Source organism: Phacochoerus africanus, chromosome 14 (genome assembly GCF_016906955.1).
Source record: "Phacochoerus africanus isolate WHEZ1 chromosome 14, ROS_Pafr_v1, whole genome shotgun sequence".
Lineage (NCBI taxonomy): Eukaryota > Metazoa > Chordata > Mammalia > Artiodactyla > Suidae > Phacochoerus > Phacochoerus africanus.
Window position 1 is genome coordinate 54,218,277 of NC_062557.1, and position 25,449 is coordinate 54,243,725.

General features: G+C 55.2%; 1 protein-coding gene across 5 annotated transcripts in view; it reads right to left on the minus strand.

Annotated features, from left to right (window-relative positions):
• GAS7 (growth arrest specific 7) overlaps positions 1 to 25,449 on the minus strand; it is a 219,529-nt gene that overhangs the window by 27,861 nt on the left and 166,219 nt on the right. For all 5 annotated transcript variants that reach the window (XM_047757250.1, XM_047757249.1, XM_047757253.1 and 2 more), the window contains exons 4-6: positions 16,543 to 16,628; positions 8,423 to 8,476; positions 252 to 341 (exon numbers count right to left, since the gene is read on the minus strand). In XM_047757250.1, coding sequence (XP_047613206.1) covers positions 252 to 341; positions 8,423 to 8,476; positions 16,543 to 16,628 — 230 coding nt within the window. The remainder of the gene's footprint in view (positions 1 to 251; positions 342 to 8,422; positions 8,477 to 16,542; positions 16,629 to 25,449) is intronic.

Here is a 25,449-nt window from a genome sequence, read left to right on the forward strand (position 1 = left end):
TTCCCTGCACCCTGGCTGGAGTTTCCACATTGCCAGGAATCAAAGCCCTGAGGACGCTCTGAGATTGAGGGAATGATCTAGACTCCAAGCGGGTCTTTAGTTTCCGCCTCAGGTGCTTAATCGACGGCCAGCCTGTTAGGTCTCGCCCGAGAGGTCGCTCTGCTTTGAGCTCAAAGCCCCTTCCCCCGCTCCTGCGTGTCCACTCCTGGTCCCTGCGGCCACAGCACAGGGGAAACCGAGGCAGCACTTACCCAGAAGTAGTCACAGTAGCTCCACTCGGTTGGTTTCAGCAGCTGCTGCTCGGGCATCGTGTCTGGGTGAGGGAACGTCACGCAGTTTATCTGGAGAGCACAGAAAAGGAGAGAACACGGCTTGGCTGGAGGGCTGGGAGAAGCCGGGCCAGCTTTGGTCCCAGGACTTGGCACTGAAGAGGCCTCCTGGCGTTCCGGCTGTGGCGCGACGGGATCGGCGGCATCTTGGGAGCGCTGGGATACAGGTTCGATTCCCAGCCCGGCACAGTCTGGTGTTGCCAGAGCTGCAGCTTAGATTGCGACTGTGGCTCCGTTCTGACACCTGGCCTGGGAACTCCATATGCCGTGGGGTGACCGAAAGTGAAAAACAAACAAACAGGCCTCCCTACAGGGCCAGCTTGATGAGGCATACACACGGGGTCATGGGGTACTCCACGAGCTGGCATGTCCAAAAAGAGGTGACCAGCACTCACCCCCTCCCCAGAGAGCAGTGCAGCAGGAGCCAGCAACACCGCCAATGTCCAGAACCTTCCATCCAGCAGCTGCACTGGTAGGATTCTACCCTGTAGCCAGCTGCACAAGGGGACAGTGACCTACCTAGAGGGCTTTTCAGCACTGTTTGCAAAAAGGCTAAAACTCAACCCCACTGCCCATCAGCAGGGGGAAGGGTTCCACAGTATGAGAGAGCCATCTATGGGAAACATATGTGTGGAGAAAGATGCTGCAGGACCGTTCTTCCGTAAGGACGGTGTGGCGGGGTACAGTGGGTAGAGAGGAGGCAAGGCGCAGAAGAATATCTGCTGTTTCCCACCTCGGTGTAAAAAAAAAACAAAAGAAAAAAAAGGAGGAAGGCATAGATACCCGTTTGGAACTTTCTGGAAACTGATGACATCATCGGCTACCAGGAAAAGGAATTAAAGTCCAGGGTGAGAGGTTAACCTGCGAATTTTATCTCCTGATAGTCTATGAACAGAGAGAGTTAGTTTATTTTCTTGTTTTATTCCCATGGAATGGTTGTGTCAATTTCGGCCGCGTGGCAAAGGCACTCAGTTCAGCATCGACAGACGTTCTTTTTCATATTCTTTTCCATTATGGTTTCTCACAGGATACTGAAGAGAGTGCCCTGGGCTGCACAGTGGCTTCTTGTTGTTTAGCCATCCTGTGTATAATAATTTGCATCCGACAACCCCAAGTGTAAATTATAACCCAGGGTGAGTGCCTGGGGCTGGCCCAGGCCCAGGCATGGGCAGTGCAGATTCCTGCGCTCCGTCTGACTTTCCTGCTGGTGCCCTGTATGTGGTGCCTGGGCTTGCCCCGCTCAGCAGAGGTGGCTTTGCCTCTGACCCCACTGATGCTGCTTCCGGCCCCAGATCACTCCCGAGGAGCTGGATGATTGGTTTTGGGAGCCACGAGGCCTCGGGAAGCCAAGGCCTGAGCCCTGGGAGTCTTCAAGCCTCATCACAGCCCCAGCCCAAGTAGGAGCCATCAGATGCTCAAGGCAAGAACACTGCAGACAAACCCCGAGGCTTTAAATAAAAGCCACGGACTCCAAGGCCAGGCAGCCGTGCACACAGGTGAGACGCCGCAGGCGGTGGAAACAATGGCTTGGGGACAGGGTGACCAGTGTCTGCCCCGCGGTCTGTGAAGACCTGTCTGGGGGCAGGTGCCTCTCGGCTCCCCCACCAGGGGCCGTCAGGCCCAGAGGAGGAGTCCAGGGTTGTGGGTTTAACGGGATGACTCGAGAGCAGCGGAGGATCAGGATTTGGATGTGAAGTATCTCAATGCTTAAATGCTGGCAATTAATTCAGTGTTAATAGCATCAACACTGTGTGGGCCAAACCAACCCCTCTGCCAGCTGAGTCAGGGCCCCCCAGCATGGCCTCTGGTTCAGGGGCTCGGGGGCGGTGGGAAGTAAATCTAGGCCCCTTCCCCAGCTCTCTGGGCACTGGCCCCACTTGCAGTCCTCTCCTCTCAGCCAAGGAAAGAGCCCCTCCTCCCAGAGAGGGACGTCTGAGCCCCACTCTGTGGGGAAGCATGACGCGGGAGGAAGGAGCAGGGGCGGGAAGGACCCGCGGTGAGGGTCCCCCCAGATCCTGTACCTACAGCCACCTGGGGTGTCACTGGCCTGCAGGAGCCAGCCTCTCAGTGCCCAGCTCAGGCAACCTCCCTCTGGGCTGAGGCCCCAGTGCGTATCCAGAGGCGAGTCTCCTCCAGGAACTCAGGGCTGGGTTCCAAGGTTTCACATATTCCTTATTTCGCATCCCAGCTATTTGTGCTGCAGCAGATAACGACGATGGCAGCCCCTCTTCATTTTGCTTACAACGGAGTCTATGAAAATTTCAAGCAAATTTAATGAATTTAATAAACTGTGACACTATCCTGGGCATGAAGTCATGGATATAGGAGGCTGAAGGCACTCAAAAGCAGGTATGAAGGTCTTCTAGAGAACCCTGTCCGGGGTCTAGGAGCTGGCGGGTGAGGGTGGCAGAGGGGGCCCACAAATGGCCCTTGACCCACCACTGAAGGAGAGCTAGCCGGTCTGGGGGAGTGGTGCCGGGGGAGGGTAAGTTCCCAACCCTCTTGTGGTTTCCGCCATTGTCTGAGGAGGGACAGACAGTCCTCAGACCGACTGGCCAGTGACCCCAGCAGGCCTGACCTGGGTCAACTCTGGTTTTGAGATTTCTCAGGCCCAGCGACCCCACAGCAATGTCCCTGAGACCTCGCAGAGCCCTACGCCCCCTGGTGGGCATCTCGAGAACTGCACCTCACCGGCCCCATGGTGGGAGGCCCTCGGAAAACTCACGGGATTCCTAGATTTCCTGCAAGAGCCTGGCGTGCCTCCTTACTGTGCATTTTCGCCTCATTCTCCCAGCAACCCCACAGGCTGGGTCCCACTGGCCTCGTTTGAGCCGCTTAGGATCAGAGAAGTATTTGCACCCAGACAGGGTGGACGGCAGCGCTCAAGCCCTCACCCGCCCCACGATGCCGTTCAGTGGAACACTTGACGGTCCACGGTCCACGCAAGTGTTTGTTGACTGGCTACTTGGTACTGCGCCCTAGGCTAGACCTTTCCGGCACTTTGCACACGCACGTTTCTATTTCTCAGGGCTGCTCATTCAGCATCTCCCTTTGCCAGTCAGTCTGTCCCAGGAGGGGAAGAAGCCCACCTCCTCCTCACTGCTTCCCTAGTACCCGGCCCCGCACAGCCACGCAGTGGGCGCTATAAATGCTTCTGGAGACCAGGAATGGAGGCTGCAGATAGATGGTGTCGTCACTGCCTACGACGGTTTTACAGCCTGACGAGGAAGGCAAACAAGTAAATAACTCATTGCACCCCTTTGGGGTAAAATCTACCTCTTGGGTGAGCAGGAGGTGTCGGGGGGTGACAGGAAGGGCCAGCGATTCGGGGGAGGAATCTTGGAGGAAGTGATATTTAGCCAGGGAGGTAGAATCCAGGCAGGTGGGGGTGGGAGGTGAAAAGAGCACCGCTGGCAGGAAAAGCACCGCTGGGGGCCAGGGGCCGAGGGCACACCCATGGCTGGGCTCGGTCAGGGCGGCCCCGCGGGCTGGGATGCTCGGGGGGGGGGTGAACGCCCCCCTCTGGAGCCTTGAAGGCCACTGGAGGGAGTCAGGCCCAGGACCGGGAGCCGTGCTGGTGGCTCAGAGCAGCCTAGAAGGCCCCGCAGAGCAGCGTTCCATGACGTTACCTAACTGCCGAGTGGGTGTGATGTTGCTCCCTAACCCCGCCCCCTCGCTGGGGACATTTGGTCACGTGGAGGCATCTGGGGTGGTCCTAACTAGGGCTTAGGCTGCTGGCGTCTGCGGGGAGAGGCCAGGGAAGCTGTAACCATGCTCCGACCCGCGGGACCAGCCCTCGGAACGGGGACATCCCACCTGACACGGTTCCTTCTCCGGGGAGCTCAGAGTTGACTGGCCTGGGCCGTCAGGAGGGTTTACACCCGCGGAGATGGGAAACAGCCGATTCCGGGAGAGGGGGGCTGAGGCAGTGGAGCAGGGCAGTGGGAGCAGTGGGGTTTGCCAGCGGCCCAGGCCATCAAGAGCTGAAATGTTTACGTGCAGGGGCCTGGTCCAAGCTCATGTGTGGGTGAGGAGCCTGAGCCCCTGAGAGGTTAAGTTCTTGGCACACTATCAGTGCAGCTACAAAGTGGCAGTGCGGGGTCCAGAGGTGGTTCCCCAATTGCTGGGCCACCACTCTTAGCACTGCTCTGTGCTTCTGTGACCACAGCCCACAGTCAAGGCTCATGGGCCCCTGGATCAGAAGGGCTGGAAGCAGAGACACAGCCCAGGCTGACCATGGGCTCCAAGGGCCAGAGAAGAAAGTGGGAGAGGCCTTTCCCCACGGAAACAGCCATGTGGGGCTTCCCGGCCTGTGACAGACACTTCCCGGGCGGTTAACGTCACCTCTGCCCGTCTGGGCCTCAGGAGGCCCCACAGGCATCGCAAGAGCCCCGATTCCATCTCCACCCAGAAAACACAGGGCACATCCTAAGGAACCACATGCCACTCTCTTAAGGGCTAATGATGTCCCCAAGCGCTTTACACGTATCGCCTCACGACAGCCTAGGACAAGGGTGACTGTCATCCCATTTTACAGATAAGGCAACCGAGGCACAGAGAGGTTAAGTAACTTATGCAAGATCACACAGCTTGTGGGTATTGTGGGTCAGAAGCCAGGCAACCCAGCCCTTAACCTACATCACACTACCGTCTAACACGCTTAGGTGGAAATCTGCCACGTCCCCACCCAAGGCAGGGGCTCAAGTAAGGAGGGGTGATGCCTCCCACGCTGAACTATTCGGGGGGAGTTCCAGGGGCCCCTCCCACTCCTGCCCCCTGAGATCACCATCCCCCACCAGCAGGGTCTGCACTCTGGCTCCAACTCTGCTCTCTCCAGCCCCCAGGAAACGGAGTAACAACCCCTCTGCCCCTCACTGAGCGGCTGAGACTCTGCCAAGACCAGCCTGCACAGAGGCAGCCAGACCATGAGCTGCCCCCGGAAACTCTTTTGGGGGGCCTCAGGGGGGCTCCAGTCACCATTAAGTCACCTGGCCATGGCCCAAGAGCCACTGAACACAAGTGCAACCCACCCAAGGGGCTTGCCTCCAGGTGGCCCTGAGCAAGCCCTGGCCCAGCCCGGAGGCCTCCCTGGAGGCAGAGACTGCAGCTACGTGCCTTCCTCTCTGACAGCCGCCTGCAGCACAGAAGAGAAGGTGCTTTCACAGCCAAGCGGGCCCTGACTTTCCCCCTGGGGGGGAGCTAAGCTGGGAGGCAGAGGTTAAAGCCCAAGCTGGGACCTGTGGAAGCAGAATAGAAATGCCCCCCAAGCACGCACATTCAGCCCCCAAGCTCCCACCCGGGCCCCGCACATCCCCAGACTCCTCTTTCTAGGACAGGAGTGTGGCTGAGTGGCTTGCCTGTCATCTTTTCCGAATGCTCTAGATTCTGACACATCCTGTTTGTGCCGAGGGCTGTGAACTGCCATTAGCGCCCGTCACTCCCAATCAAGCAGCCCACTCACTGCCAGCCCTGCCCGAGGCTCTGCTGCTGTCAAGTAGCCCACGTGCCTGCCTTTTCAGAGCTTGTTCCAGGCCTGGGTAGGGGAGCTGAGCAGCAGAATCAGGCCCAGTCCTTGCTTCTGTGAGCTGGACCTGGATGCCTGGATGCACCAGCCATTGCTACCCAGGCCGGCAAAGTTCTGTTCGCTGGGTCAGATGGCATGAGCATTTGCCTGCTGCATCCCCACAGGCCAGGGAGAGGGGCATCTGGGCCCCAGCCTTGCCCACCCCCTGCCCCCTGCCCCCATGCATCGTCTCCTCCTGGGAAAACCACGAGCCCTAGAGGACCAGGACTCAGGGGAAGGGGCTGCACGGGGAGAGCGAGTGCTCCATGGAAGGGAAAGAGCAGCAGTCCAGCAGTGTTCAGCCCCACCGGCTGGCAAGGAGGCCCATTTCCAGGGCGGAGATGGGGGGGGGGGGGCACCTGGGCTGGCAGCAGCAGACTCAGGTTCAGACCCAGGTTTAAGTTCAGGGCTCTGATCATACTCACTCTGCGCCCTTTGGCCAGTCCTCCCCTCCTCAGATTCCCCAGCAAAAAAGCCCCCAGGTCTTGAGGGTTTATTTAAAACCTCTGGGAGGCTGTTGGTGACAGTGCAAAGTCTCCCACTGGCCCCAGAAAGACCAACTGTAGGTCCAGGATTCCACCGAGGAACGTGAATTTTAACCAAGTGCCCCAAGACTTCAGATGCCCACTCAAGGCTGCAGGTTCCCAGGTGAGAAGCATGGCGTTAGGGCAGCAGGAAGGAGGCAGAAGTCAGGGAGGCAGGGATGGACCAGCTGTGTTGCCAGGAGACCCAGGGCCACGTCCACGCCCAGCCCACGCTGGGGCTGAAAGGCAGCCCAGAGCAGGTGACTCGGCCACAGCTGGCGAGCTGGGCCCATCACTAAAGGGAGGTGTAGCCCTCTGCTTCTCCTTGTCGTTTCTCTTCCTTTTCCTCTACAAGGCTAGCTTGCTCCCTCTCACACTTGCTTTTCCCTCTCTCTCCCTACTTCAGGGAACTCTAGGAGCTCGGGCTGTGCCCTGGCTGAGGTTCATTGTGGAGGCAGAACCCTTAGGAGCTCTGCTCCAGGGCCTGCCCACACCCTGCCCACCAGCTTCAGTAACCAGGAAGCCGCCACTGGTCCAGGTGTCCCACCCTCAGGCCCATGCCACCACTTCCACGGGGGCACAGCTGGCAGTTAGGAGCACAGGCCTCAAATCCCGAAGCTTAGAGCCAGGTGACCTTGGGCGAGGTCCTGCGGGCCTCAGTTTCTGCATCTGTAAACAGGGTGACCAGAGTGTGAACTGAGTGCTTACTCTGTGCCAGGCTGTTCTGTGATTTCCACGCGTGGACTCGCTTAGCCCTCACACCGTTCCTAAGGCACACCCACCCACCGCCTCCCCGCTGCACAGACGTGGACACAGAGACACAGACAAGCGCAGAAACGTGCCCAGGAGCACTGCCCTTCAGGGAGGGGCTGTGCCCGACACCCTGGCTTCAGAGGCAGTGCAGTCACCACAGCACCTCGGTCCTATCGCCTGCCCCTGATGCAGTGAGCGGAGAATGAAACGGGCACTGAGAACCCTCCTGTGGGAGGTCCCCTTGTGGCTCAGCAGTAGCAAACCCAACTGGGATCCCTGAGGTTGCCGGTTCGATCCCTGGCCTCGATCAGTGGGTTAAGGATCTGGTGTTGCTGTGAGCTGCAGTGTAGGTCACAGACACGGCTTGGATCTGGCATTGCTGTGGCTGTGGTGCCGGCCGGCAGCTGCAGCTCCGATTCAACCCCTAGCCTGGGAGCCTCCATACACCGTGGGTATGGCCAAAAAAAAAAAAAAAAAGGCCCTACTGTGCATAATAAATGCACATACAGTGGCCACAAGGATGATTGTTGTTGTCATTGTTTGCCTATCACCTTTTTTTTTCCCCCCTCCAAAGCAGGATGTGCAGCCTGCATGAGCCCGGGAAAGGCACTCTCTCCTGCTTTCATCTATGGGGGTGGTGGGCAGCACATTGTGGGACCTCGATTCCCAGACTGGGGATTGAGCTTGAGCCAGAGATGAAAGCACCAAATCCTAACCATTAGACCACCAGGGAACTCCCTCAGCAGGCTTTCTGGAAGAGCCTTGGGAGGCTGCCTGGCCCCTCTAGGTAGAGGCTGCCTGCTTCCCCATCTGGAACTCCCAGGAACTCTATTCTTAGGGCGCTTCCTCTTGCTTTTAACTTCGATGTCTTCTAGAAGTTACCCCGCACAAAAGCCACCCTGCCACGGCTGTAATTTACACGTCACGTCACTTGCTCAGCGCACGGTCCACCCCCTCCAACCCACTCCTTCACGCGAACCTTCCCCTGCCTGCCCTGCAAAAATGGCTTCTGTGGCTTTCCAAGCCCAGCCTTCGGCTCACCTGCCCGGAGAGAAAAATGAGATAAGAAAACAACAGAAGAAGGACAGTGGGGAAAAAACTTGGGCTACATCCACGCTTTGGAACTTCCCAGATTCCAGGCTGGGCATCGCTTCCCCTCCACGGTCCGCATTGCCATGGCAACAGCCCCGCCGCCGTGGACCAGAGCCCCTGCCTGGCGCCCGACCCGCGCGCGCTCCCCCGGAGCCGCTTACCGTGATGGTGTTTTCCTTGTTCTGCCTCTTGCCGGGTGACGAGGATCCCAGGTTCTGGGGAGAGAGGCGAGAAACATCGTCAAAGCTGTTCTCCATGTTAGACATCCTCTTTTATTTGGGTTCCCCGAAGGAGGAGGGGCTGGTTAGAAGCTCCGCGGAGACGGTGAAGTTCAGGGATGCTCCTTAACCCCTCAGTCACCATATTCTGGGACTGGCCGGGCAGCGGCCGCCTGTGTCCAGGCTCGAAGGCGAATTAGAGAAGAAACGGCTCCAAACCGGGGCTGCCGCTTCTCCCCGCCGGGGGTGGGGGCGTTAACCCCTCAGCTGCCCTCTGCTGGTGAGCGGTTCTGCGGGCTGCTTGCTGCCTTAACCTGCAGCATCTACCCGGGAGCAGAGAGTTAAGGCAGATGGCAGGCCACCACCTCCTGACACCGAGGATTCAGAACATGACATCTTATTCCGAATCCCCCAGGTCTCACGCATCACGTCCTAGACACGTGAGGTGTGGACTGGGCGTGCTCAGCCACCTGCATGAGTTGTCACCCTCCCGACCCCAAGAGCGGGGAGGGTGTTTTGGCGTCCAATCACACTCTGGGTTGCCTTTTTATGTCTTCCCTTTGCCCACAAGAAAACATCCTCCCAAGGACCACCAAGCCCAGAGGGTCTCAGCAGCTCACCCCAGCCCTAGGATGGTGCTGGTCCGGAAAACTAGGAGTTGCCAGCTGAAAGTATCACCTTGGTCCCAAGAGCCCACAACCCTAAAGAGGAGGGTCAATTCTGGGTCTTTGTTGTCCCACGATCAGAAGTTCCACTAGGGACTCAACAGGGTCCCTGAGCAGGATGGATGCCCATGCCTGTGCTGAGCTAGACGTCAAGCTCCTTGGAGAAACGGCAGTTCCAAATGCCAGGTGGACCTGGGACCTCTGGAGGTAAGAAAGCACTCCACAAACGATGTCACATGAGGAAGGGACACAGACGCCAGCTCAAAGGCACTCCCGCCAGCCAAACCTGGGACCATTACTCAGAGCAGGACTGCAAATAATGACCTCAAAGGTTTCACTCCAGAAGATGGAGGGGGAGAGCCATGCTTCTTTACAGAAGAAGGCCAATAAAACATGTATAGATGCAAACTACTTTATTTAGAAGGGAGAAAACAAGGTCCTACTGTATAGCACAGGCAACTATGTCCAGTCTCCTGGGATACAGACCATGAGAGAAAATAATGTCTTTTTTCCTTTAATGGCTGCCCCTGCAGCATATGGAGGTTCTCAGGCTAGAGGTCAAATCGGAGCTGCAGCTGCTGGCCTACGCCGCAGCCACAGCAATGCAGGACCTGAGTTGCAGCTTTCAGCAAAGCCGGATCCTTAACCCACTGAGCGAGGCCGGGGATGGAACCTGCATCCCCATGGAGACTACATCGGGTTCTTAACCCACTATGCCACAGTGGGAACTCCAGAAAATAATATTTTAAAACAAGAATGTATGTATATAAAATAAGTCAAATTAAAAAAAAAAAAAGAAATTCGAAAGTCACCACTGGCAAACCCCCATGTCAAAGGCGACTCAAGGCCACCATTATCAGGCACACCCAAAGCTTTGAGTGACAACGTTGTCAGGAAACAGGACTGCACTTGGGGCTCGATCGCCCCATGGCTTACAGACACATGAAAATGGGAAAACGGACCCTGCCAAGGAGAACTCTGTGGTCACCAGATTCACTAAAAGCTCAAACCTGACATCAGAAGCAGTGACGAACGGGGAGCGTGTCCCCTGATGGCCACCAGGAAGAGTACTCAACAGGCCCCCAGCGGCACAACCTGAGCCCAAGCAAAAGGGAACAGCCGCGCCAGGAACACAGGTCCCTGGACCACACACCTGACCTGGGCCCTTCCCCCAGAGCGTCAACGCAAGCACAGACACAAAGGCAAACGTGCAGGGAACACAATCAAGATGAAAAGTGACTAAAGCCGCCATTGAGATGAAATAGTACATCCCTGCGATGGAACATGGTTTGGCCAGAAAGACAGTGACGTGTGGAGACGGGGACATGAACGGGCCCTGAACAGTATTCTAAGCCAGACACACACAAAGGTCACTGCGGTAGGACCCACGTACGTGAAAGGTCCAGAAGAGGCAGACCTAGAGACGGCAAGCAGGTTAGTGGCAGCCTGAGGCTTACGGGGATTCTTGTAGGGGTGATGAAACTGTTCTGAAACTGATTTCGATGGTGGATGACTGCACTAAAAACTACTAGGCTGGAGTTCCCTGGTGGCTCAGTGGGTTAAGGACCTGGTGGTGTCATTGCTGTGGCTTGGGTTCCATCCTTGGCCGGGGAACTTCCGCATGACCCAGGTATGGCCAAATAAATAAATATATTTTTTTAAAAAACACTGCACTGTATGTTTTTAAATAGGTGAATTCTACATTATGTGAATTACATCTTCATAAAACTGTTTAAAAGAGGGAGGGGAAAAAAAAAAAAAACTAAAGAGGAGAAATTGATGTATCCGTGTGTGAAACATGACTGGTACCTGAATCAGGGAGAAAAGCAGCTACAAAAGACACTCTGGGGACAAGTGAAGAGTTTCGACATGGATTTCATATATATATATTAACATATATATTAATGAATTAATGTTGGGTTTTTTTTGGCCACGCCTATGACATGTGAAAGTTCCCAGGCCGGGACTGAACTCACACCACTGTAGTGACCTGAGCGGCTACAGTGACAACGCCAGATCCTTAACCCACTGTGCCACAAGGGAACTCCTTAATGTTTTCTTAAGTGTGCTAATGGTATTGTGGTTACATCTTCATCCTTGGACATACATTCTGAAATAGTTACAGCTAAAATAATATGTGGGGAATGTGCTTTAAATGAATCCAGTGGGGAGTTAGGGAGAGGAGAACAGGAGTACAAATAAAACAGATTGGCTGAATAACTGAGCTTAAATGAGTGGTTCGTGGTCCTATGTTATAATATAAGCTCTTCTGCTTTTATAAATGTTTGCAAATGTCCATAGCACAAGACTGTTTTTAAAAATGTCCTTTTCCTACGATTCTAGAGGGGTTTTCTCCTCTTTTTAAAAATCCTGGTTGCCGTGGGTCATTCCCAGCTGATTCAGCAAGCCCCTGCTCTGCGTGTCTTCTCAGCCCTGCCTTTTAAGAATCTGGGCCCCACACCTTCAGCAGGTAGGATCCACGATGAAACCTCTCAGAGGCTCCCAGCACTGTTGGGATAAAACCCAAGTTCCTCACAAAAAGCATCAAGGACTCCTCCAGCCTCCTCCTCTGCCCCCCTTACACCTGCTAGTCTAGCAACCACAGCCTCCCTCAGCCTCGATGGCGTCTTTGAAATCACTGTTCTCCTTCCTGCCTCTGGGCATCCACATATGCTATTCCCTCCACCTGAATACTGTTCCCCTACTCCCACCTCTTTACCAAGCTAAACCTCTGCTCATCCTTCCAGTCTTAGCTCTTCTTAAAGGAGCCACCCGACATTTCCACCACCAGCTGGGCAGGTCCTCACAGCACACACTCCCTCCAGCCCCATCACTGCCGAAATGAAATAATCATTTAGCTCACGTCTCTCTCCAGCCCCAGCTATTCACCTCCATCAAGACAAGGGCTACCTTGGTCTATGCCTCAGCACCTGGCAAAGCAGTAAATGCTCCATAGGACATGTGCTATTTACTGGGGGGGGGGGGGGGCGTTAAGTAAGTGAGCTCTCAGAATCTCGCCTCTTTCTATATTTCAAACTACCTTTTCCAACAGGTGCCTTAAGTTTCCAAGCTCTTGGTCCCATTCCCTTTTCTCTCTCCTGAGTCTAAAGACAGCCTTCCTGGGACAGGGGGGTGGTGGCTCACGGACGTTAAAACAGTGGAAAGGGACAAAAAGGACCTGGGCTCAGGTTCCTTGCCCTCCTGGTAGCTGCACAGGGATCGGAGGGGGTTCACGCCACCATAAGCCCCAGGCAGGCAGGCAGGGGACAGGCTAGGACATGCTTCTGCCAAGGCCACCAAGACTACCCTCGGCATTTGATCCCCCAGCACCCATCAAATGGGTCCCAAGTCTCCGGCACCCAGGCAGCTGCCCCAGGGCTGCAGGCCTGCAAATCTCCACTGGGTGGCGCCAGATCACCACCACCACCTGTGCCCAGCCCTCCAGGTCTCCCAGAGCTGGGGCAGAGGAGAGGCAGGCGCCCCCCCCCCTCCTCCTGCTGCTCCCCCAAACCCCCCGCCCCGGGTTGCTGGGCACCCAGCCATCAGTCGCGTCCATAACAGCACAGACACACTCCCGGTCTCCATGAACATTCTAACCTTCCTGATGAGTTGGCTCAAGGAAGGGCAGGTAGCAGAAAAAGAACACAACGGGGGTTTGACCAACCCGCTTTACCCACGCCAACCCTGCATCTCAAATGGCCACGCCTTCACACATTCCTTCACTCCCTCATTCTTTCTTTCGTTCAATGTTAGCTGATCACTGTCATTAATCAGAGCTGACAGCCTGGAACAAGGGGAGTAAGGACTATACATGCTGAAGTTTGCTGGATATACGCTGGGGCCAGGCGCGCTCTCTGCACACACCAACCCCTCTTAACCTGCGGTGGATGGTCTGTGGCGCCTCTGCGGGCAGCCAGCTCCGCGACATCACAAACCTTTCACAGCCTCCAGGGCTACCACGGAACCTTACGGGTCTGGGAACGAGTGGCAACTGGGAACCTGCTCTCTCCACGTCTGGCACTGCCTACTCTTGTTACTCTGACGACACGAGATGCACTCAATAATCACCCCGCAAAGACCCTGGGTTCCACCCGTCCTGACGTGCTGCCCGGCCAGGGTCCCCGGGGCCGACGGCCCCTGCATCCTCAGGCAGGTACCCTGCCTCTAATGCCTTCTTTTATAAGGCTCACTGCACCTGCCGTCCACAAAAGTAAAATGGGCTCATTTAAGGCAATTTTTTAAATCCTTAAAAGTACAAAGAAAGTAAAAGTCGGAGTTCCCGTCGTGGCGCAGTGGTTAACGAATCCGACTAGGAACCATGAGGTTGCATGTTCGATCCCCGGCCTTGCTCAGTGGGTTAAGGATGCGGCGTTGCCGTGAGCTGTGGTGTAGGTTGCAGACGAGGCTCGGATCCTGTGTTGCTGTGGCTCTGGTGTAGGCCAGTGGCTACAGCTCCGATTGGACCCCGAGCCTGGGAATCTCCATATGCCGCGGGAGCGGCTCTAGAAAAGGCAAAAAGACCAAAAAAAAAAAAAGAAAAGAAAAGTCACCTTAGACAAATGTTTCTCCACCTCAGCACCAATCATCTTTTCTTTCCTTTTGTTTTGTTTTTGTTTGTTGGTGGGTTTTGTGGGGGGAGGCTGTGCCTGCAGCATATGCAAGTTCCCAGGCCAGGGGTCACACCCGTGCCACAGCAGCAATCTGAGCCACGGCAGTGACAATGCCAGCTTCTGAACCCACTGAGCCACTAGGGAACTCGCAGTCATCTTTTCAGATGGGATAATTCCTTGCTGTGGGGGCCGTCCTGGGCCTTGTGGGATGTGTAACAGCCCAGCCCCTGACAGACTAGATGCCAGTAGCACCCCCACTCCCCTTACCTGGGACAACCGAGATGTCTCCTTCCCAACACTGCTCAACGCCCCCTGACTGAGAACCATGGTCCTAGATGCAGACAGAAGCACCACTGCCATTCTGGTCTACTTTCCTTCCAGTCACCTTTCTTCACGTGTGGAGAGACTGCCTCTTGCCACATAAGACTGGCTGGATATATCGTTTCATTCTGCTTTTCACTCTCACCGTCCTGAATCATCCAACCTTCTTCAGAAGGCATCTTCATGGCTGCCTTCTGGTTATGGATACTCAATGCCACAATCCATCGGACCCATCCTCTCTTGTTAGACAATTAGGTTGGGTCCAACGTTGCAGGGGGTGAAAATAACACTTAAGTGAACAGCCTCACACACAGGTCAGAACCCCTGAATGGACCCCAAGAAGAGATGCGGGAAGGGAAATCCTTAGGTCAAAGGCTTATGGCACACCCTGTCCAAGGGGCTTCTGAGAAGGTTTGGTTTTATTTTTTAAAAATTATTACTATTATTATTGTCTTTTGAGAGCTGCACCTGCAGCATATGGAGGTTCCCAGGCTAGGGGTCGAATCGGAGCTACAGCTGCCAGCCTACACCACAGCCACAGACACGCCAGATCCGAGCCACGTCTGCAACCTACACCACAGCTCATGGCAACACTAGATCCTTAACCCACTGAGCGAGGCCAGGGATTGAACCTGAGTCTTCATAGATCCTAGTCAGATTCGTTTCTGCTGAGCCACGACAGGAACTCTGAGAAGGTTTTGTTTTAAATGGTTAAGTAGCAACTTCCTAGTGCTTCAGGGTTGGGGAGCCACGTTCTCTCAGGGAAGGAAGGCTGTTATGAGGGAGTCAGGAAGGGGGAGTTGTTTCCAATATCATTCCAGACGGCGCCCGGCGGGGACTAGCTTGTCTAGTTATTGGGAAACCACAGCGGAACTGAGGCTGACATCTTAAGCAAACACTCTGCGCGGAGGCGGCAGATGAGCCCCGTTTCCAGCGGCCTGGCAGGGGCTGTGCTGAGAAGGCCGTGTGGGGCTGTGCCGGGTGCCGGGAGCAGGGGCTGAAGGGACACACATGTGCACCAGCTGCGCCTGCAGCCTTGACTGCCAAGGCTCAGTCCCCGCAGCAGCAAGCTTCAGTGTCACCTGTTAAAACCGAGAACCTCCGGGCCCTCCTGAGTCAGACCCCGCCTTCTACCAGGAGGCCAGGACATTCCCAAGTCCAGCAGGAGCTAAGAGGCCTGGGTCTACACAGACGCCCCAACTCCCCTCCGGAGTTTAACTCAGCCTCGCAAGACAACATCGTAAGTGGTTTTTGAGAATTAACCCTCTTGCCGGCATTAGAGCCAGAGGTCACATGGGGGCCGACGGTCGTCACAGGCCACAAGGTCTTTCTCTCAGGGACTGGGTCAGAGTCCCCACCGCGGCTGCCCACACGACGCTATCATTGCCAATGTCATCACCACCTCCATGGGGGCCTGGCTCTGAGCTCCTGGAAAGGGCAGGTTAGGACCATTCACGGATGGGCCACACGAGGCCAGGCCTCAGTTCCTCGAACGCAGCTTAATGCCACCGCGAGAACTTGGCCTCAAGTCCAGTCTGGCTACCTGGTAATCGTGTCACCCTGGGCGAGTCACTTAACTGGTCTGAGACTCCGTGACGTCCTCTGTAACAGGGGTCATCCTGCCACCTCCCTCAGGCGTGCCAAGTGTCACTGAGAGGACCAGCGAGGAAGTGCTTTGGGGGATCTTTTTTTTTTTTCCTGTCTTTTTGCTATTTCTTTGGGCCGCTCCCACGGCATATGGAGGTTCCCAGGTTAGGGGTCCAATCGGAGCTGTAGCCGCCAGCCTACACCAGAGACACAGCAACGTGGGATCCGAGCCGCATCTGCAACCTACACCATAGCTCATGGCAACGCCGGATCGTTAACCCACTGAGCAGGGCAGGGACCGAACCCGCAACCTCGTGGTTCCTAGTCGGATTCGTTAACCACTGCGCCACGATGGGAACTCCGCTTTGAGGGATCTTAAAGCAACCGTCCCCTGTCCTTCTACCGCACAGCTGGCCCTCTGCTAGGTTATTAAATGCGATACGGTGTTTTTCCTCAATTCCATCCTGGGCAAATCAGGAGCGGGAAAGGGGTGCAGAACAGAACACCGCCTGGCTCGTCCCTCGTCCTAAAGCCATGGGAAATCTGGATGCAGTATTAGGAATCCCAACAGCAGGATGGAACCCTTGGCCCCAACGGCGTTAGGATCCCGTCACCTCAGCCAAACCACCCTCCACGTCTAACGAAAACCAACAAAGCACACTCGCCTACGCGCCCCCCGGTCACAGTTCACTGGAAGGACCCAGATACCAGCCAGACACCAAGGACCCAGATACCAACCACTTTCTCCTGGGGCGGGGGCGGTGGGCAGAACTGGGCTGTAGCCACTGGGACCCCTGTGGCGCCCCCATCCTAAAGACACCTCCCTGGGCTGCACAAACGGCGGCCCCTGCCTCCCGGAAGCGGGGAAGAGACCCCTTACCTGGGAATCGCCGGTGGATTTTCGGACACTCATGTGGGCAGTCTCGGGAGGGTGCGCCGGGGCCCCTGATGTGTGGTATCCATTCACTGCGGGGACAGAAACACCGCTCAGATGGGCACCTCCGGCCGCGTGTGGCTGCCGCCCCATCTCCCACCTCCTTGCCTGCTTCGGAGGGGTCTTGCGGGGCCAGGACCACCTCTCAGGATCTCACCCATCTCTGCAGGGCCGGACACGGGTGGAGAGCACCTCGCCAACCCCCAGCACCCGACCAGCGACTTCCCCGGGGGACCGAGTTTCATTTTGAATCAGAGAAGAAAAAGATGAGGCTCAGGAGAAGGTGAGGTGGTAACAGCCCAACAGCCATCACCGAAAATGTCACATGGGCGGGGGTCACTGATGCTGCTCCAGGGTCCAATCTCTACACCGTCGGGTGCTCCCCCGCCACTTCCTGCCAACCCCCGCCCCCACAAACTTCTCCTTAAGGACCTTCTCACACTCACCCAGTATAATGCGGATAAAACAGAAAGAGGAGTGCCTCTACTGGTTTCCATGAAAGTTGGCTTTGCCAATTAATAGCAAGGGGATCATATGATGTCCTTCCTTGGTCACAGGTTGTCCTTTCATTAACAAAAATTCAAGGCTCTAAAATTCTATCACTGTGACAATCACGCAGGCTCCCAGCATGAGCTGATGCCCCTGCCCTTCAAGGGGGGGACGGAGGCAGGGTCCTGACATCGCAGGTGCAGCCTGCAGCCCACACATCCCCAGTTCCCAGGGCGGCGGCCCCCTCTCCTGGACAGAGTCACGTGAGCCTCAGCTTCTGCATCTGCGCAGTGGGGACAGGTCTACCTAGTCTCCAAACCCACTCAGCTGGCATGAAAATCCAACAAGCCCCCACTGCAAAGGGGATCTGTGCGTTATAAAGCCCTTCACGAAAAGGGCGGGGGGGAACGAAGAGACGAAAGCCCACTGCTTCCTTCTGTTCCTCGATCAGGTGGCCCCGAACCTCAAGCTTGCATGACTGCTGGACACCAGGAAAGCACGCCTTCCTCATGCTCCAGGGTTGCAGCATTTGCTACAACACAGACACTGCAAGTCGGCCTAGAAAAACACGCACAAGCCAACGTCCGGCTTACGTTCTTGCTGAGAGCGCCCTGCAGTGATGGAGGGGCCACCACCTCCCCAATCGCGGGGCAAGCGGAAAGGTGTGAAGGCCCCACGGAGAGCCTTTCTCATGCTGGGGGGTGCCCTCCATTCTCCACCAACGGCGCAGAAAGAATCCCGGGCCACCTGGAAGCAGAGGTGCGCTTAGCAGATTCCTGTGGCTGCTGGGTTTCTCCCCATCCGCCTGTTGGCCTGATACCCCCGAAAGAAGGACTGGCACAGACACACCAGGACAGCAGAAAACTGGCCACAGAGCTGGCCCCCGCAGCAATGGCTTAAAGAAGCAATGAGAAATGACATATTAACCCTGCATGGCCAGGCGCACTCCCGGCCCACACTCAGGGCCCTCGGGAGGCTGGTCAACCGTTGACACCCCCCAGGAGTCTGCCAGGTAAGGGGTGGGGGTGGAGGAGTGGGATTCCAAGGGCATCGGAGGGGCTGAGGCCAAGGAAAATCTACTCAGGCTGGCACCGGCTATGCCAGGAAAAGCACTAGACCAGTGATGAATGGAGCCCACAAGGAAGGCATAAACCCTTGGTGAATTTTACTTGGCAAAGACCATTGCGCTGAAACGGGTAACAGACCAACGTCGGAGGATCTCCAGACAGCAAGAGGAAACCTCACTACACGGCTCTCAGTGCAGGACTGACTCACGGACCAAAGTCAGGATGCGGAACATCTCAGCAATTTCATTTAAAAGGCTGATGGAACGCCACGTATCAAACCTCATCCCCTATAAGCAGAGATGATATCTTTTGCCAAGAAGCCGTGGAACATTTAAAAAAAAAAAAAAAAAAGTTGGGTCTATTTAAGCCACAAATAAAGTCCCAATGCACTGCAAAAGGTACAAAGAACACAAGCCACGTCTTTGGAGCAGAAAGCAATAAAAGCAGATACAAATAATGAAAAAAACCAGTATACCAGGTCCCTCTTCCTCTGCCCTCCCCCGCCACTCCCAAACACTTGGAAATTTAAGGAAACACCCTCTTAAATAATCTCAGGTCAAAGAGGAATTTAAAATGATCACTACATGATATTTTGAAAAGAAGGAGGAAGAACACATCAAAAAAACACATGGGGGTAGGGCTTGAGTCCTATCTGGAGGAAAATCCATAGCCTTAATTATGTCATTACCAAAGCCAAGGGAATAAAAATAAATGGACTAAACATCCAACTTAAGAATTTAGGAAAAAAAAAGTTTTAAGCCAATAAAATAAATCAGAGGAAAACAGGAAAATAGGATATAAACATGGCAAGAGAAGCTAATGACTCAGGAGACAGGCTAACATTAGCAACGCTGGCTGGTTCTGTGGGGGTGGGGGCGGGGGTGGGGTGGAAAGTGATGGCAAATAAACAGGCAGATCACCCTAACGTGAGGTGAGAGAAAAATGCAAATGCTTAGATTGGGAATTAGAAAGCAAGCAGAAGCATGGCAAACATAGGAGAGATTTTGTTTTGTTTTGCTTGTGTGGGTTTTTTTTTTTTTTTTTTTTTGCTTTTTGGGACCACACCTGCTGCATATGGAGATTCCCAGGCTAGGGGTTGAATCAGAGCTGTAGCCACCAGCCTACACCACAGCCACAGCCACGCCAGATCCAAGCCGTGTCTGCAACCCACACCACAGGTCATGGCAACGCTGGATCCTGAACCCACTGAGCGAGGCCAGGGATTGAACCCGCATCCTCATAGATCCTAGTCGGGTTCGTTAACCACTGAGCCACAAAGGGAACTCCAAGATTTTTTTTTTTTTTCATGCGAGAGCATATGATTTATAATTCTATGCTAATAAATACAAAATCATCCATAAGATGCAAAGGATCAAAATGGTTTCAAAGGATCCATTTTACCAAAAGGAGTAAAATCTTTGAAAAATGACCTCCCTCTAAAAGGCACCAGACCCAGAGGGTTGTATGGGTGACGGGGTCCCAGCTCTCCGCAAAGAAACACACGGGCCCTGACGGCACCATAGAGAAACACCTGGCCAACTTCCCAGGTTATTACAAAGCCAGCATCGCCTGGACCTAAAATCTACAAAGACATAGACCCACCGAGCAGCTGATCATGAAAATGAAAGAAAGCTCTTACCTGGGCAGGCCTTAGTTTAGAGCCAGCCAGTAGTTTTGATGGCCTTGGGCCCCTGTCCCCCAAGGTTGTTCCCACCTTCTTGAGCGCAGAGGCTGCCCTCGTGACCCCCGCCTTCTCCCTCCAGGGCATCTCAAAAGTGTGCCCTCAAGGCACCATCCTCCTGCCTGCAGCCTCCCCCGGGCTGGTGGCCCCCACGCTCACGGCAGCGAGGAACCGTGTAACGCGGTGGCATTTGCCCCTAATCCATCCTCTTGTTCTCACTTCAGTTCTGGTCTGTCAGCTCTTGGCTAATTACCGCTCATGTCAAAACAATCACCAGGAGAGAAAAAATAATTTCCCATTCAACCCTCTTCTCCTCATACAGCCGGTCCCTCCGACAGCCTGTCCAAGTGCATTTCACGCCGACAGCCCTGGCCCCTCCGGAAACGTCGTCAGTGGGGCTCTGAACGGTGACAGCTCACCCGTGATGGTCCTGACGGGCACGTCCACGCTTCTGGGCCCCCAGCTTGCTGAGGGTGAGACCCCCCCCCAACAAACGAGACCAGCCTCCGGGGGGAAAAAATACCATAAAATGGGGTCAAAGACTACTCAGAGCCACAAGGACCAGAATTCAGCTGGGGATACAAGAAAAAAAAGCAAAACAAACCAAAAACACCTGAAATGCCAAATTCAGCTGTTTTTAAAAAAAGGGAGAAGAGAACTCTATCTAGTAATTTTGGTAACTTCAAAAACGGATATAAAAACACACCTGCACACAGGTCATTTCCTCCTTGCAGGCAGGCAAACAGACAAAGGGAGGGCTGGGGAGACACACAGGGAGAGGAAGGGCCTAGAAAGGATGGAGGAGGAGCTCCCCGTGGGGCAGGGGGACAAGAACAGAAAAGCAGCAGCATAAAGAGCACGGTCCAGAGACGGAGACGTCAGCATCGTCCACAGCCCAGCATTCCCCATCCCTACAGGTCCACGCCGCCCCAGCTCCGACCCGCCGCCCAAGACAATCCATCCCCCAAACCCCCGTATCCAGGTTCTACTCCCAAAAGGCCAGACCTTCAAAGGTAAGACTTGCTCTTCCAAACAAGAGAGTCAGTCCCAGACAGGGGACACCTTCCTTCTGCCTCCTGCGGTGCTGGCCTCGTGGCCCTTCTCTCTCTGGAATCAACAAGTAGCTTCCTTTCTCAAGGCCGAGAAGCCTGGGAGCCCCGGGGCCCGTGTTCTGGAAAGCCTTCTTCCCACCGACATGTGACATGTGATGGGGCCGCGTGGAATCACCTCCATGACACGAGAGGCAAGTTTCACTTCTGCAGGGTGTTCACCATTGAGTGTTACACACCACAGGGTGGAGGACACATGTCCCCTCACTCAGATTTAACTTGCTTTGTTTGCAGGCAGCCTTTAAAAACACACCAATGTGCTCCGGGAATCTCAAACAGCGAGGTAGCACAGAACTCATTTGGGGCTGGAGGGGTGCCCTGGAACTCACTTTGGGAAACACGGCTGGGACGATGGGAAGGCAGCTCTGAGGTTGGGCTGCAGAGGCAAACACTGCCGGAGCCAGATCTGGGCTCCGCATCCCTGGAGGCAGGGTGGGATGCTTCGTTGCCCCACCAGTCCCACCCCCTAGGAGGCCTTGCGAGCAGGCTCTTCATCCTGCACTTCTCCCCAGCTGTGTGCGGTACCTGCCTGGCTCCACTCAGGGGAGTGGTTTTACGTCTATAGCCTCTGGTCCAGAAATCCTTCTGGCCTCCAAATTTCCCTCTGCCCCCTGCGCCCAAGTCCCCACTGCCTCCCTGTCTGAGATGTAGAACCGTCCTCCCCGCAAAGAGAAACCATCACAGAGGCGTCTGTGGGTGGGAAGGGCAGGAAACCTGTCTATTCTTCAGGGCATCAAAGGTTAAACAGGCCTTTGTCCCCTGGGGCTTCAGCCCAAAGGAACACGGCTTCTAAAGGAACACACAGCCCTCATGGCCCTCCCTGGGGTACCCTGGCGAACTCAGCAAGGACCACGGAGGCCACCTGGGCCCGGCAGCTTGCTAATCCTGCACTGAGCGAGGGCCCCTCTCTGCTTCCCTCCACAGGAGGGGACAGCCGCTCAGGGCTCCCTGATCTGAAGGAGCAAGTGCATTGTGGGTGAGGCCCTGGGGCCGCTCCCCCGGGGGCCTCCACTCCGGGCAAGTGCCGCCGTCTGTCTGCGCAGACTCCAGACTCCAAGGCAGATCCACCCTGACCAACGACAGGACTCGCTCACCCTCCTGTGATCTGGCTTCCGTGGGGCTGCTGGAGGCAGCGGCTTATCCACGCGTGATCCCTCCGTGGAGTCGAGTTCCCGGCCGGACAGAGCCAGGCTCTGAATCCAGGTGTCCTCTCCTGGGGCAACTCAGGAAGAGACAATTTCCTCCATCCCGAAGGGAGACACAAACGCAAGGGCAACGCACATCCCAGGCCCAGAAGCTCAGAAGGCATTCCCTCCAAAGGAGCTCTGCCTGGTCAGATGGGCCAGCCGTCAGCCACCGACGGCTACTCAAACTCTTAACAAGTAGAGAGTAACCGTTGTGGCTCAGCGGGTTACAAACCTGACTAGTATCCATGAGGATGAGGGTTCAATCCCTGGCCTTGCTCAGTGGGTTAAGGAACTGGCGTGGCTGTGGCTGTGGTGTAGGCCGGCAGCCGTAGCTCCGATTTGACCCCTAGCCTGGGAACTTCCATATGCCACTGGTGCAGCCCTAAAATACAAAACAAACAAACAAACAAAACCTAACAAGTAAAATCTCAATAAAATCTAAATGCAGGTTAATACCCAGGATTGGACCCTAGACCAGAAGGACAATACCAGGAAAATGGGTGAAACTAAATGAAATCTAATTGAGCGAATAATACATTCGTCATTAATTTCTTAGTTTTAACAAATGTACCGTCATGATGTAAGAGGCGAACAATGGGAGAAATGGAGAAAAGGGTGGACAAGAGCTCCTTGCACTGTTGCTACTTTTTTTTTTTTTTTTTTTGGTAAACCTGAAGTTATTCCAAAATTTGAAAAGTATGACGCTCCACAGGTTTAAAACTTCATTCTTCAGGCACATTAGACGCATTGCAAGGACCCAGGCACCACACGTGGCCAGTGGCTACCCCGCTGGATGATGCAGATACAGCATGGTTCTGTTAGCACAGAAAGTTCTAAGGGACAGCCCTGGCCTGTCCGAGACGTGACCCCACCCCACCTCGTAACTCAAACGCGAAACTCCCGAAGCTCGTTTTTCATTCATCGTTTCTTTCCACCGGCCTGCGACCATCCTCTCTACACAGACCGCTCCTGCTAGACTGCCTGCTAAACCGGCCCAAAGGCCGGATTGTGCCTACATGCAGCAGCTACAGAACAGACTGTTCTGTCTGGGTTTCAACTGTACTTACGGGGACCACACTCAGAAAGCCTGGCACGAAATGCCTCCAATACGGTTACCGAACCAACACAGCTCCCACTGTGCTATTAAAGGAAGCCATGGAGGGAGAGCCCCGGGCCCGGCGCTGACTCAAAGCCGCCCCTAATATTCAAAGCACGGAATCCAGGGGGCGGGGGCGGGGGGGGCCAGGGTGTGTTTGCAGGTCTCTCACCGCGGCTGGTAACCTGGCCCACATGTTGCCTGTTTTTCTGCGATCTCCAGGAACGACTACATGGGGTGCTTTTGGTCCATAACTGCAGTTCTATGTTCCTCCATGATCTTCTTGCCCCCCAGCCCCAGCCCACGTTGCAGGCACCTACCCCCAGCCCCACTGCTAACCCAGAGCCGCCTGGCTGCTTCAAGAAAGGCATCTTTGCTGTCAGCCAAGACATTGCCGCTGCATTTCCCTCTTACCCCCTCCCAACCGCCACCCTCGGAATGGAATCCCAACACCACCTTCCTCTGGTCCCTGCCGACCCTCCTTCCCTCAGTGCCCACCACCCCCACCCCCTACCCCGGCCACACTGGTCTGCATTCTGCCCTCAACCATGCCAAGGTCACTCCTGCCCCAGGACCTTTGCACTCGCTGCTCCCAGGCTGAGAACACTCCACCACCACCTCACACACATACCGTCTTCTCGCTGTCTTTAAAGCTTGACCTACACGGCACTTCCTCACTGAGGCCGCAGCCACACACTCTGCCCTGCTGTCCAAGCACAGAACACGTGACGTACTCCTGTCTGCTTGTCTGCCCAACGCTCCTGCTAGAATTAGCGTCCCTGGAGCAGGGACCACGCAGGTCTGGCTTGTCTGTGGCTGCATCCCCTGTACCGAGGACAACACGGCCTACTTTGGGAATGAAAAGGCTTGCAACTCCATCACGGTTGCTCTGCAGAAGCAGGGGCAGAACAAAAGGGGCTGAGATCCAGGGCCCTGAGGGTCTCTAAGCGAGGCGCCCACCACCCTAGGAGTGTGAGGATGGGCACGGTCAGCTTCTGAAGCAACCTTGCATCTTCAAGTTGATTTCTCTCCCCACAACAAAATGCAATCTCCTGAAAGCTGCTTATAAAACCGAAGGAAGGAACGGCGGGAAAAATCCCAGTGTCCCCCTCTAAGGAGAAATACCAGCAAGGCTATTCTACTCTCTAGACAGAAGGCTCAGTTCAAAAACCAGGAAAGAGGAGTTCCTGTTGTGGATCAGCGGAAACAAATCTGACTAGTATCCATGCGGACGCAGGTTTGATCCCTGGCCTCGCTCAATGGGTTAAGGATCCAGTGTTGCTGTGAGCTGCAGTGTAGGTGGCAGATGTGGCTCGGATCTGGCGTGGCAGTGGCAGTGGCGTAGGCCAGTGACTGCAGCTCCAATTCAACTCTAAGCCTGGGAACCTCCATATGCCAAGAGCGTGGCCCTAAAAAGACGAGGGGGGAAAAAAAAAAAACCAAAGGAGTTCCTGTCGTGGCACAGTTTTAACAAATCTGACTAGGAACCATGAGGGTGCGGGTTCAATCCCTGGCCTTGCTCAGTGGGTTAAGGATCCAGTGTTGCCGTGAGCTGTGGTGTAGGTCACAGACGCGGCTCGGATCCCACATTGCTGTGGCTGTGGCGTAGGCCGGTGGCTACAGCTCTGATTAGATCCCCTAGCCTGGGAACCTCTATGTGCTGCAGGAAGTGGCCCTAGAAAAGGCAAAAAGACAAAAACAAAACAAAACAAAAACAGTAAAGAAGACGTCAGAATATCATGGATCCTGCTCCAGCCTCATGGGCGGCTTCTCTCCGCTTCCATCCCGGAGGGTGGATGGAGGGCTGACGTGCGTGTTTGTGCCTGGGGTAGAGGGCTCCACACAGCACAGATCGCAGAGGGCTGGACGGGACCCCAGCCTGGGGCTTCCTCCAGGCCCCAGTTTACACACGGGCAAAGTGAGGCAAGGCGGAGGGCTGTGCCCCAGGGCCCGGTCTGACGAGTTGTGGTTTCACAAATCTAAGGTGTTACTGATTGTTAGAGGCGCCCTGTTTGAAGTCCTGCTGAGAAAGAGAAAACGATGCTTCCAACGAGACCAGGAAACACCTCCTTTCAAGACGACAATGACGGCTCAGGGCCACACGTGCAGCACACGGAGGCTCCCAGGCGAGGGTCCAACTGGAGCTGCAGCCGCTGACCTGCACCACAGCCACAGCCGTGCCAGATCCCAGCCACATCTGCCACCTACACCGCAGCTCACAGCA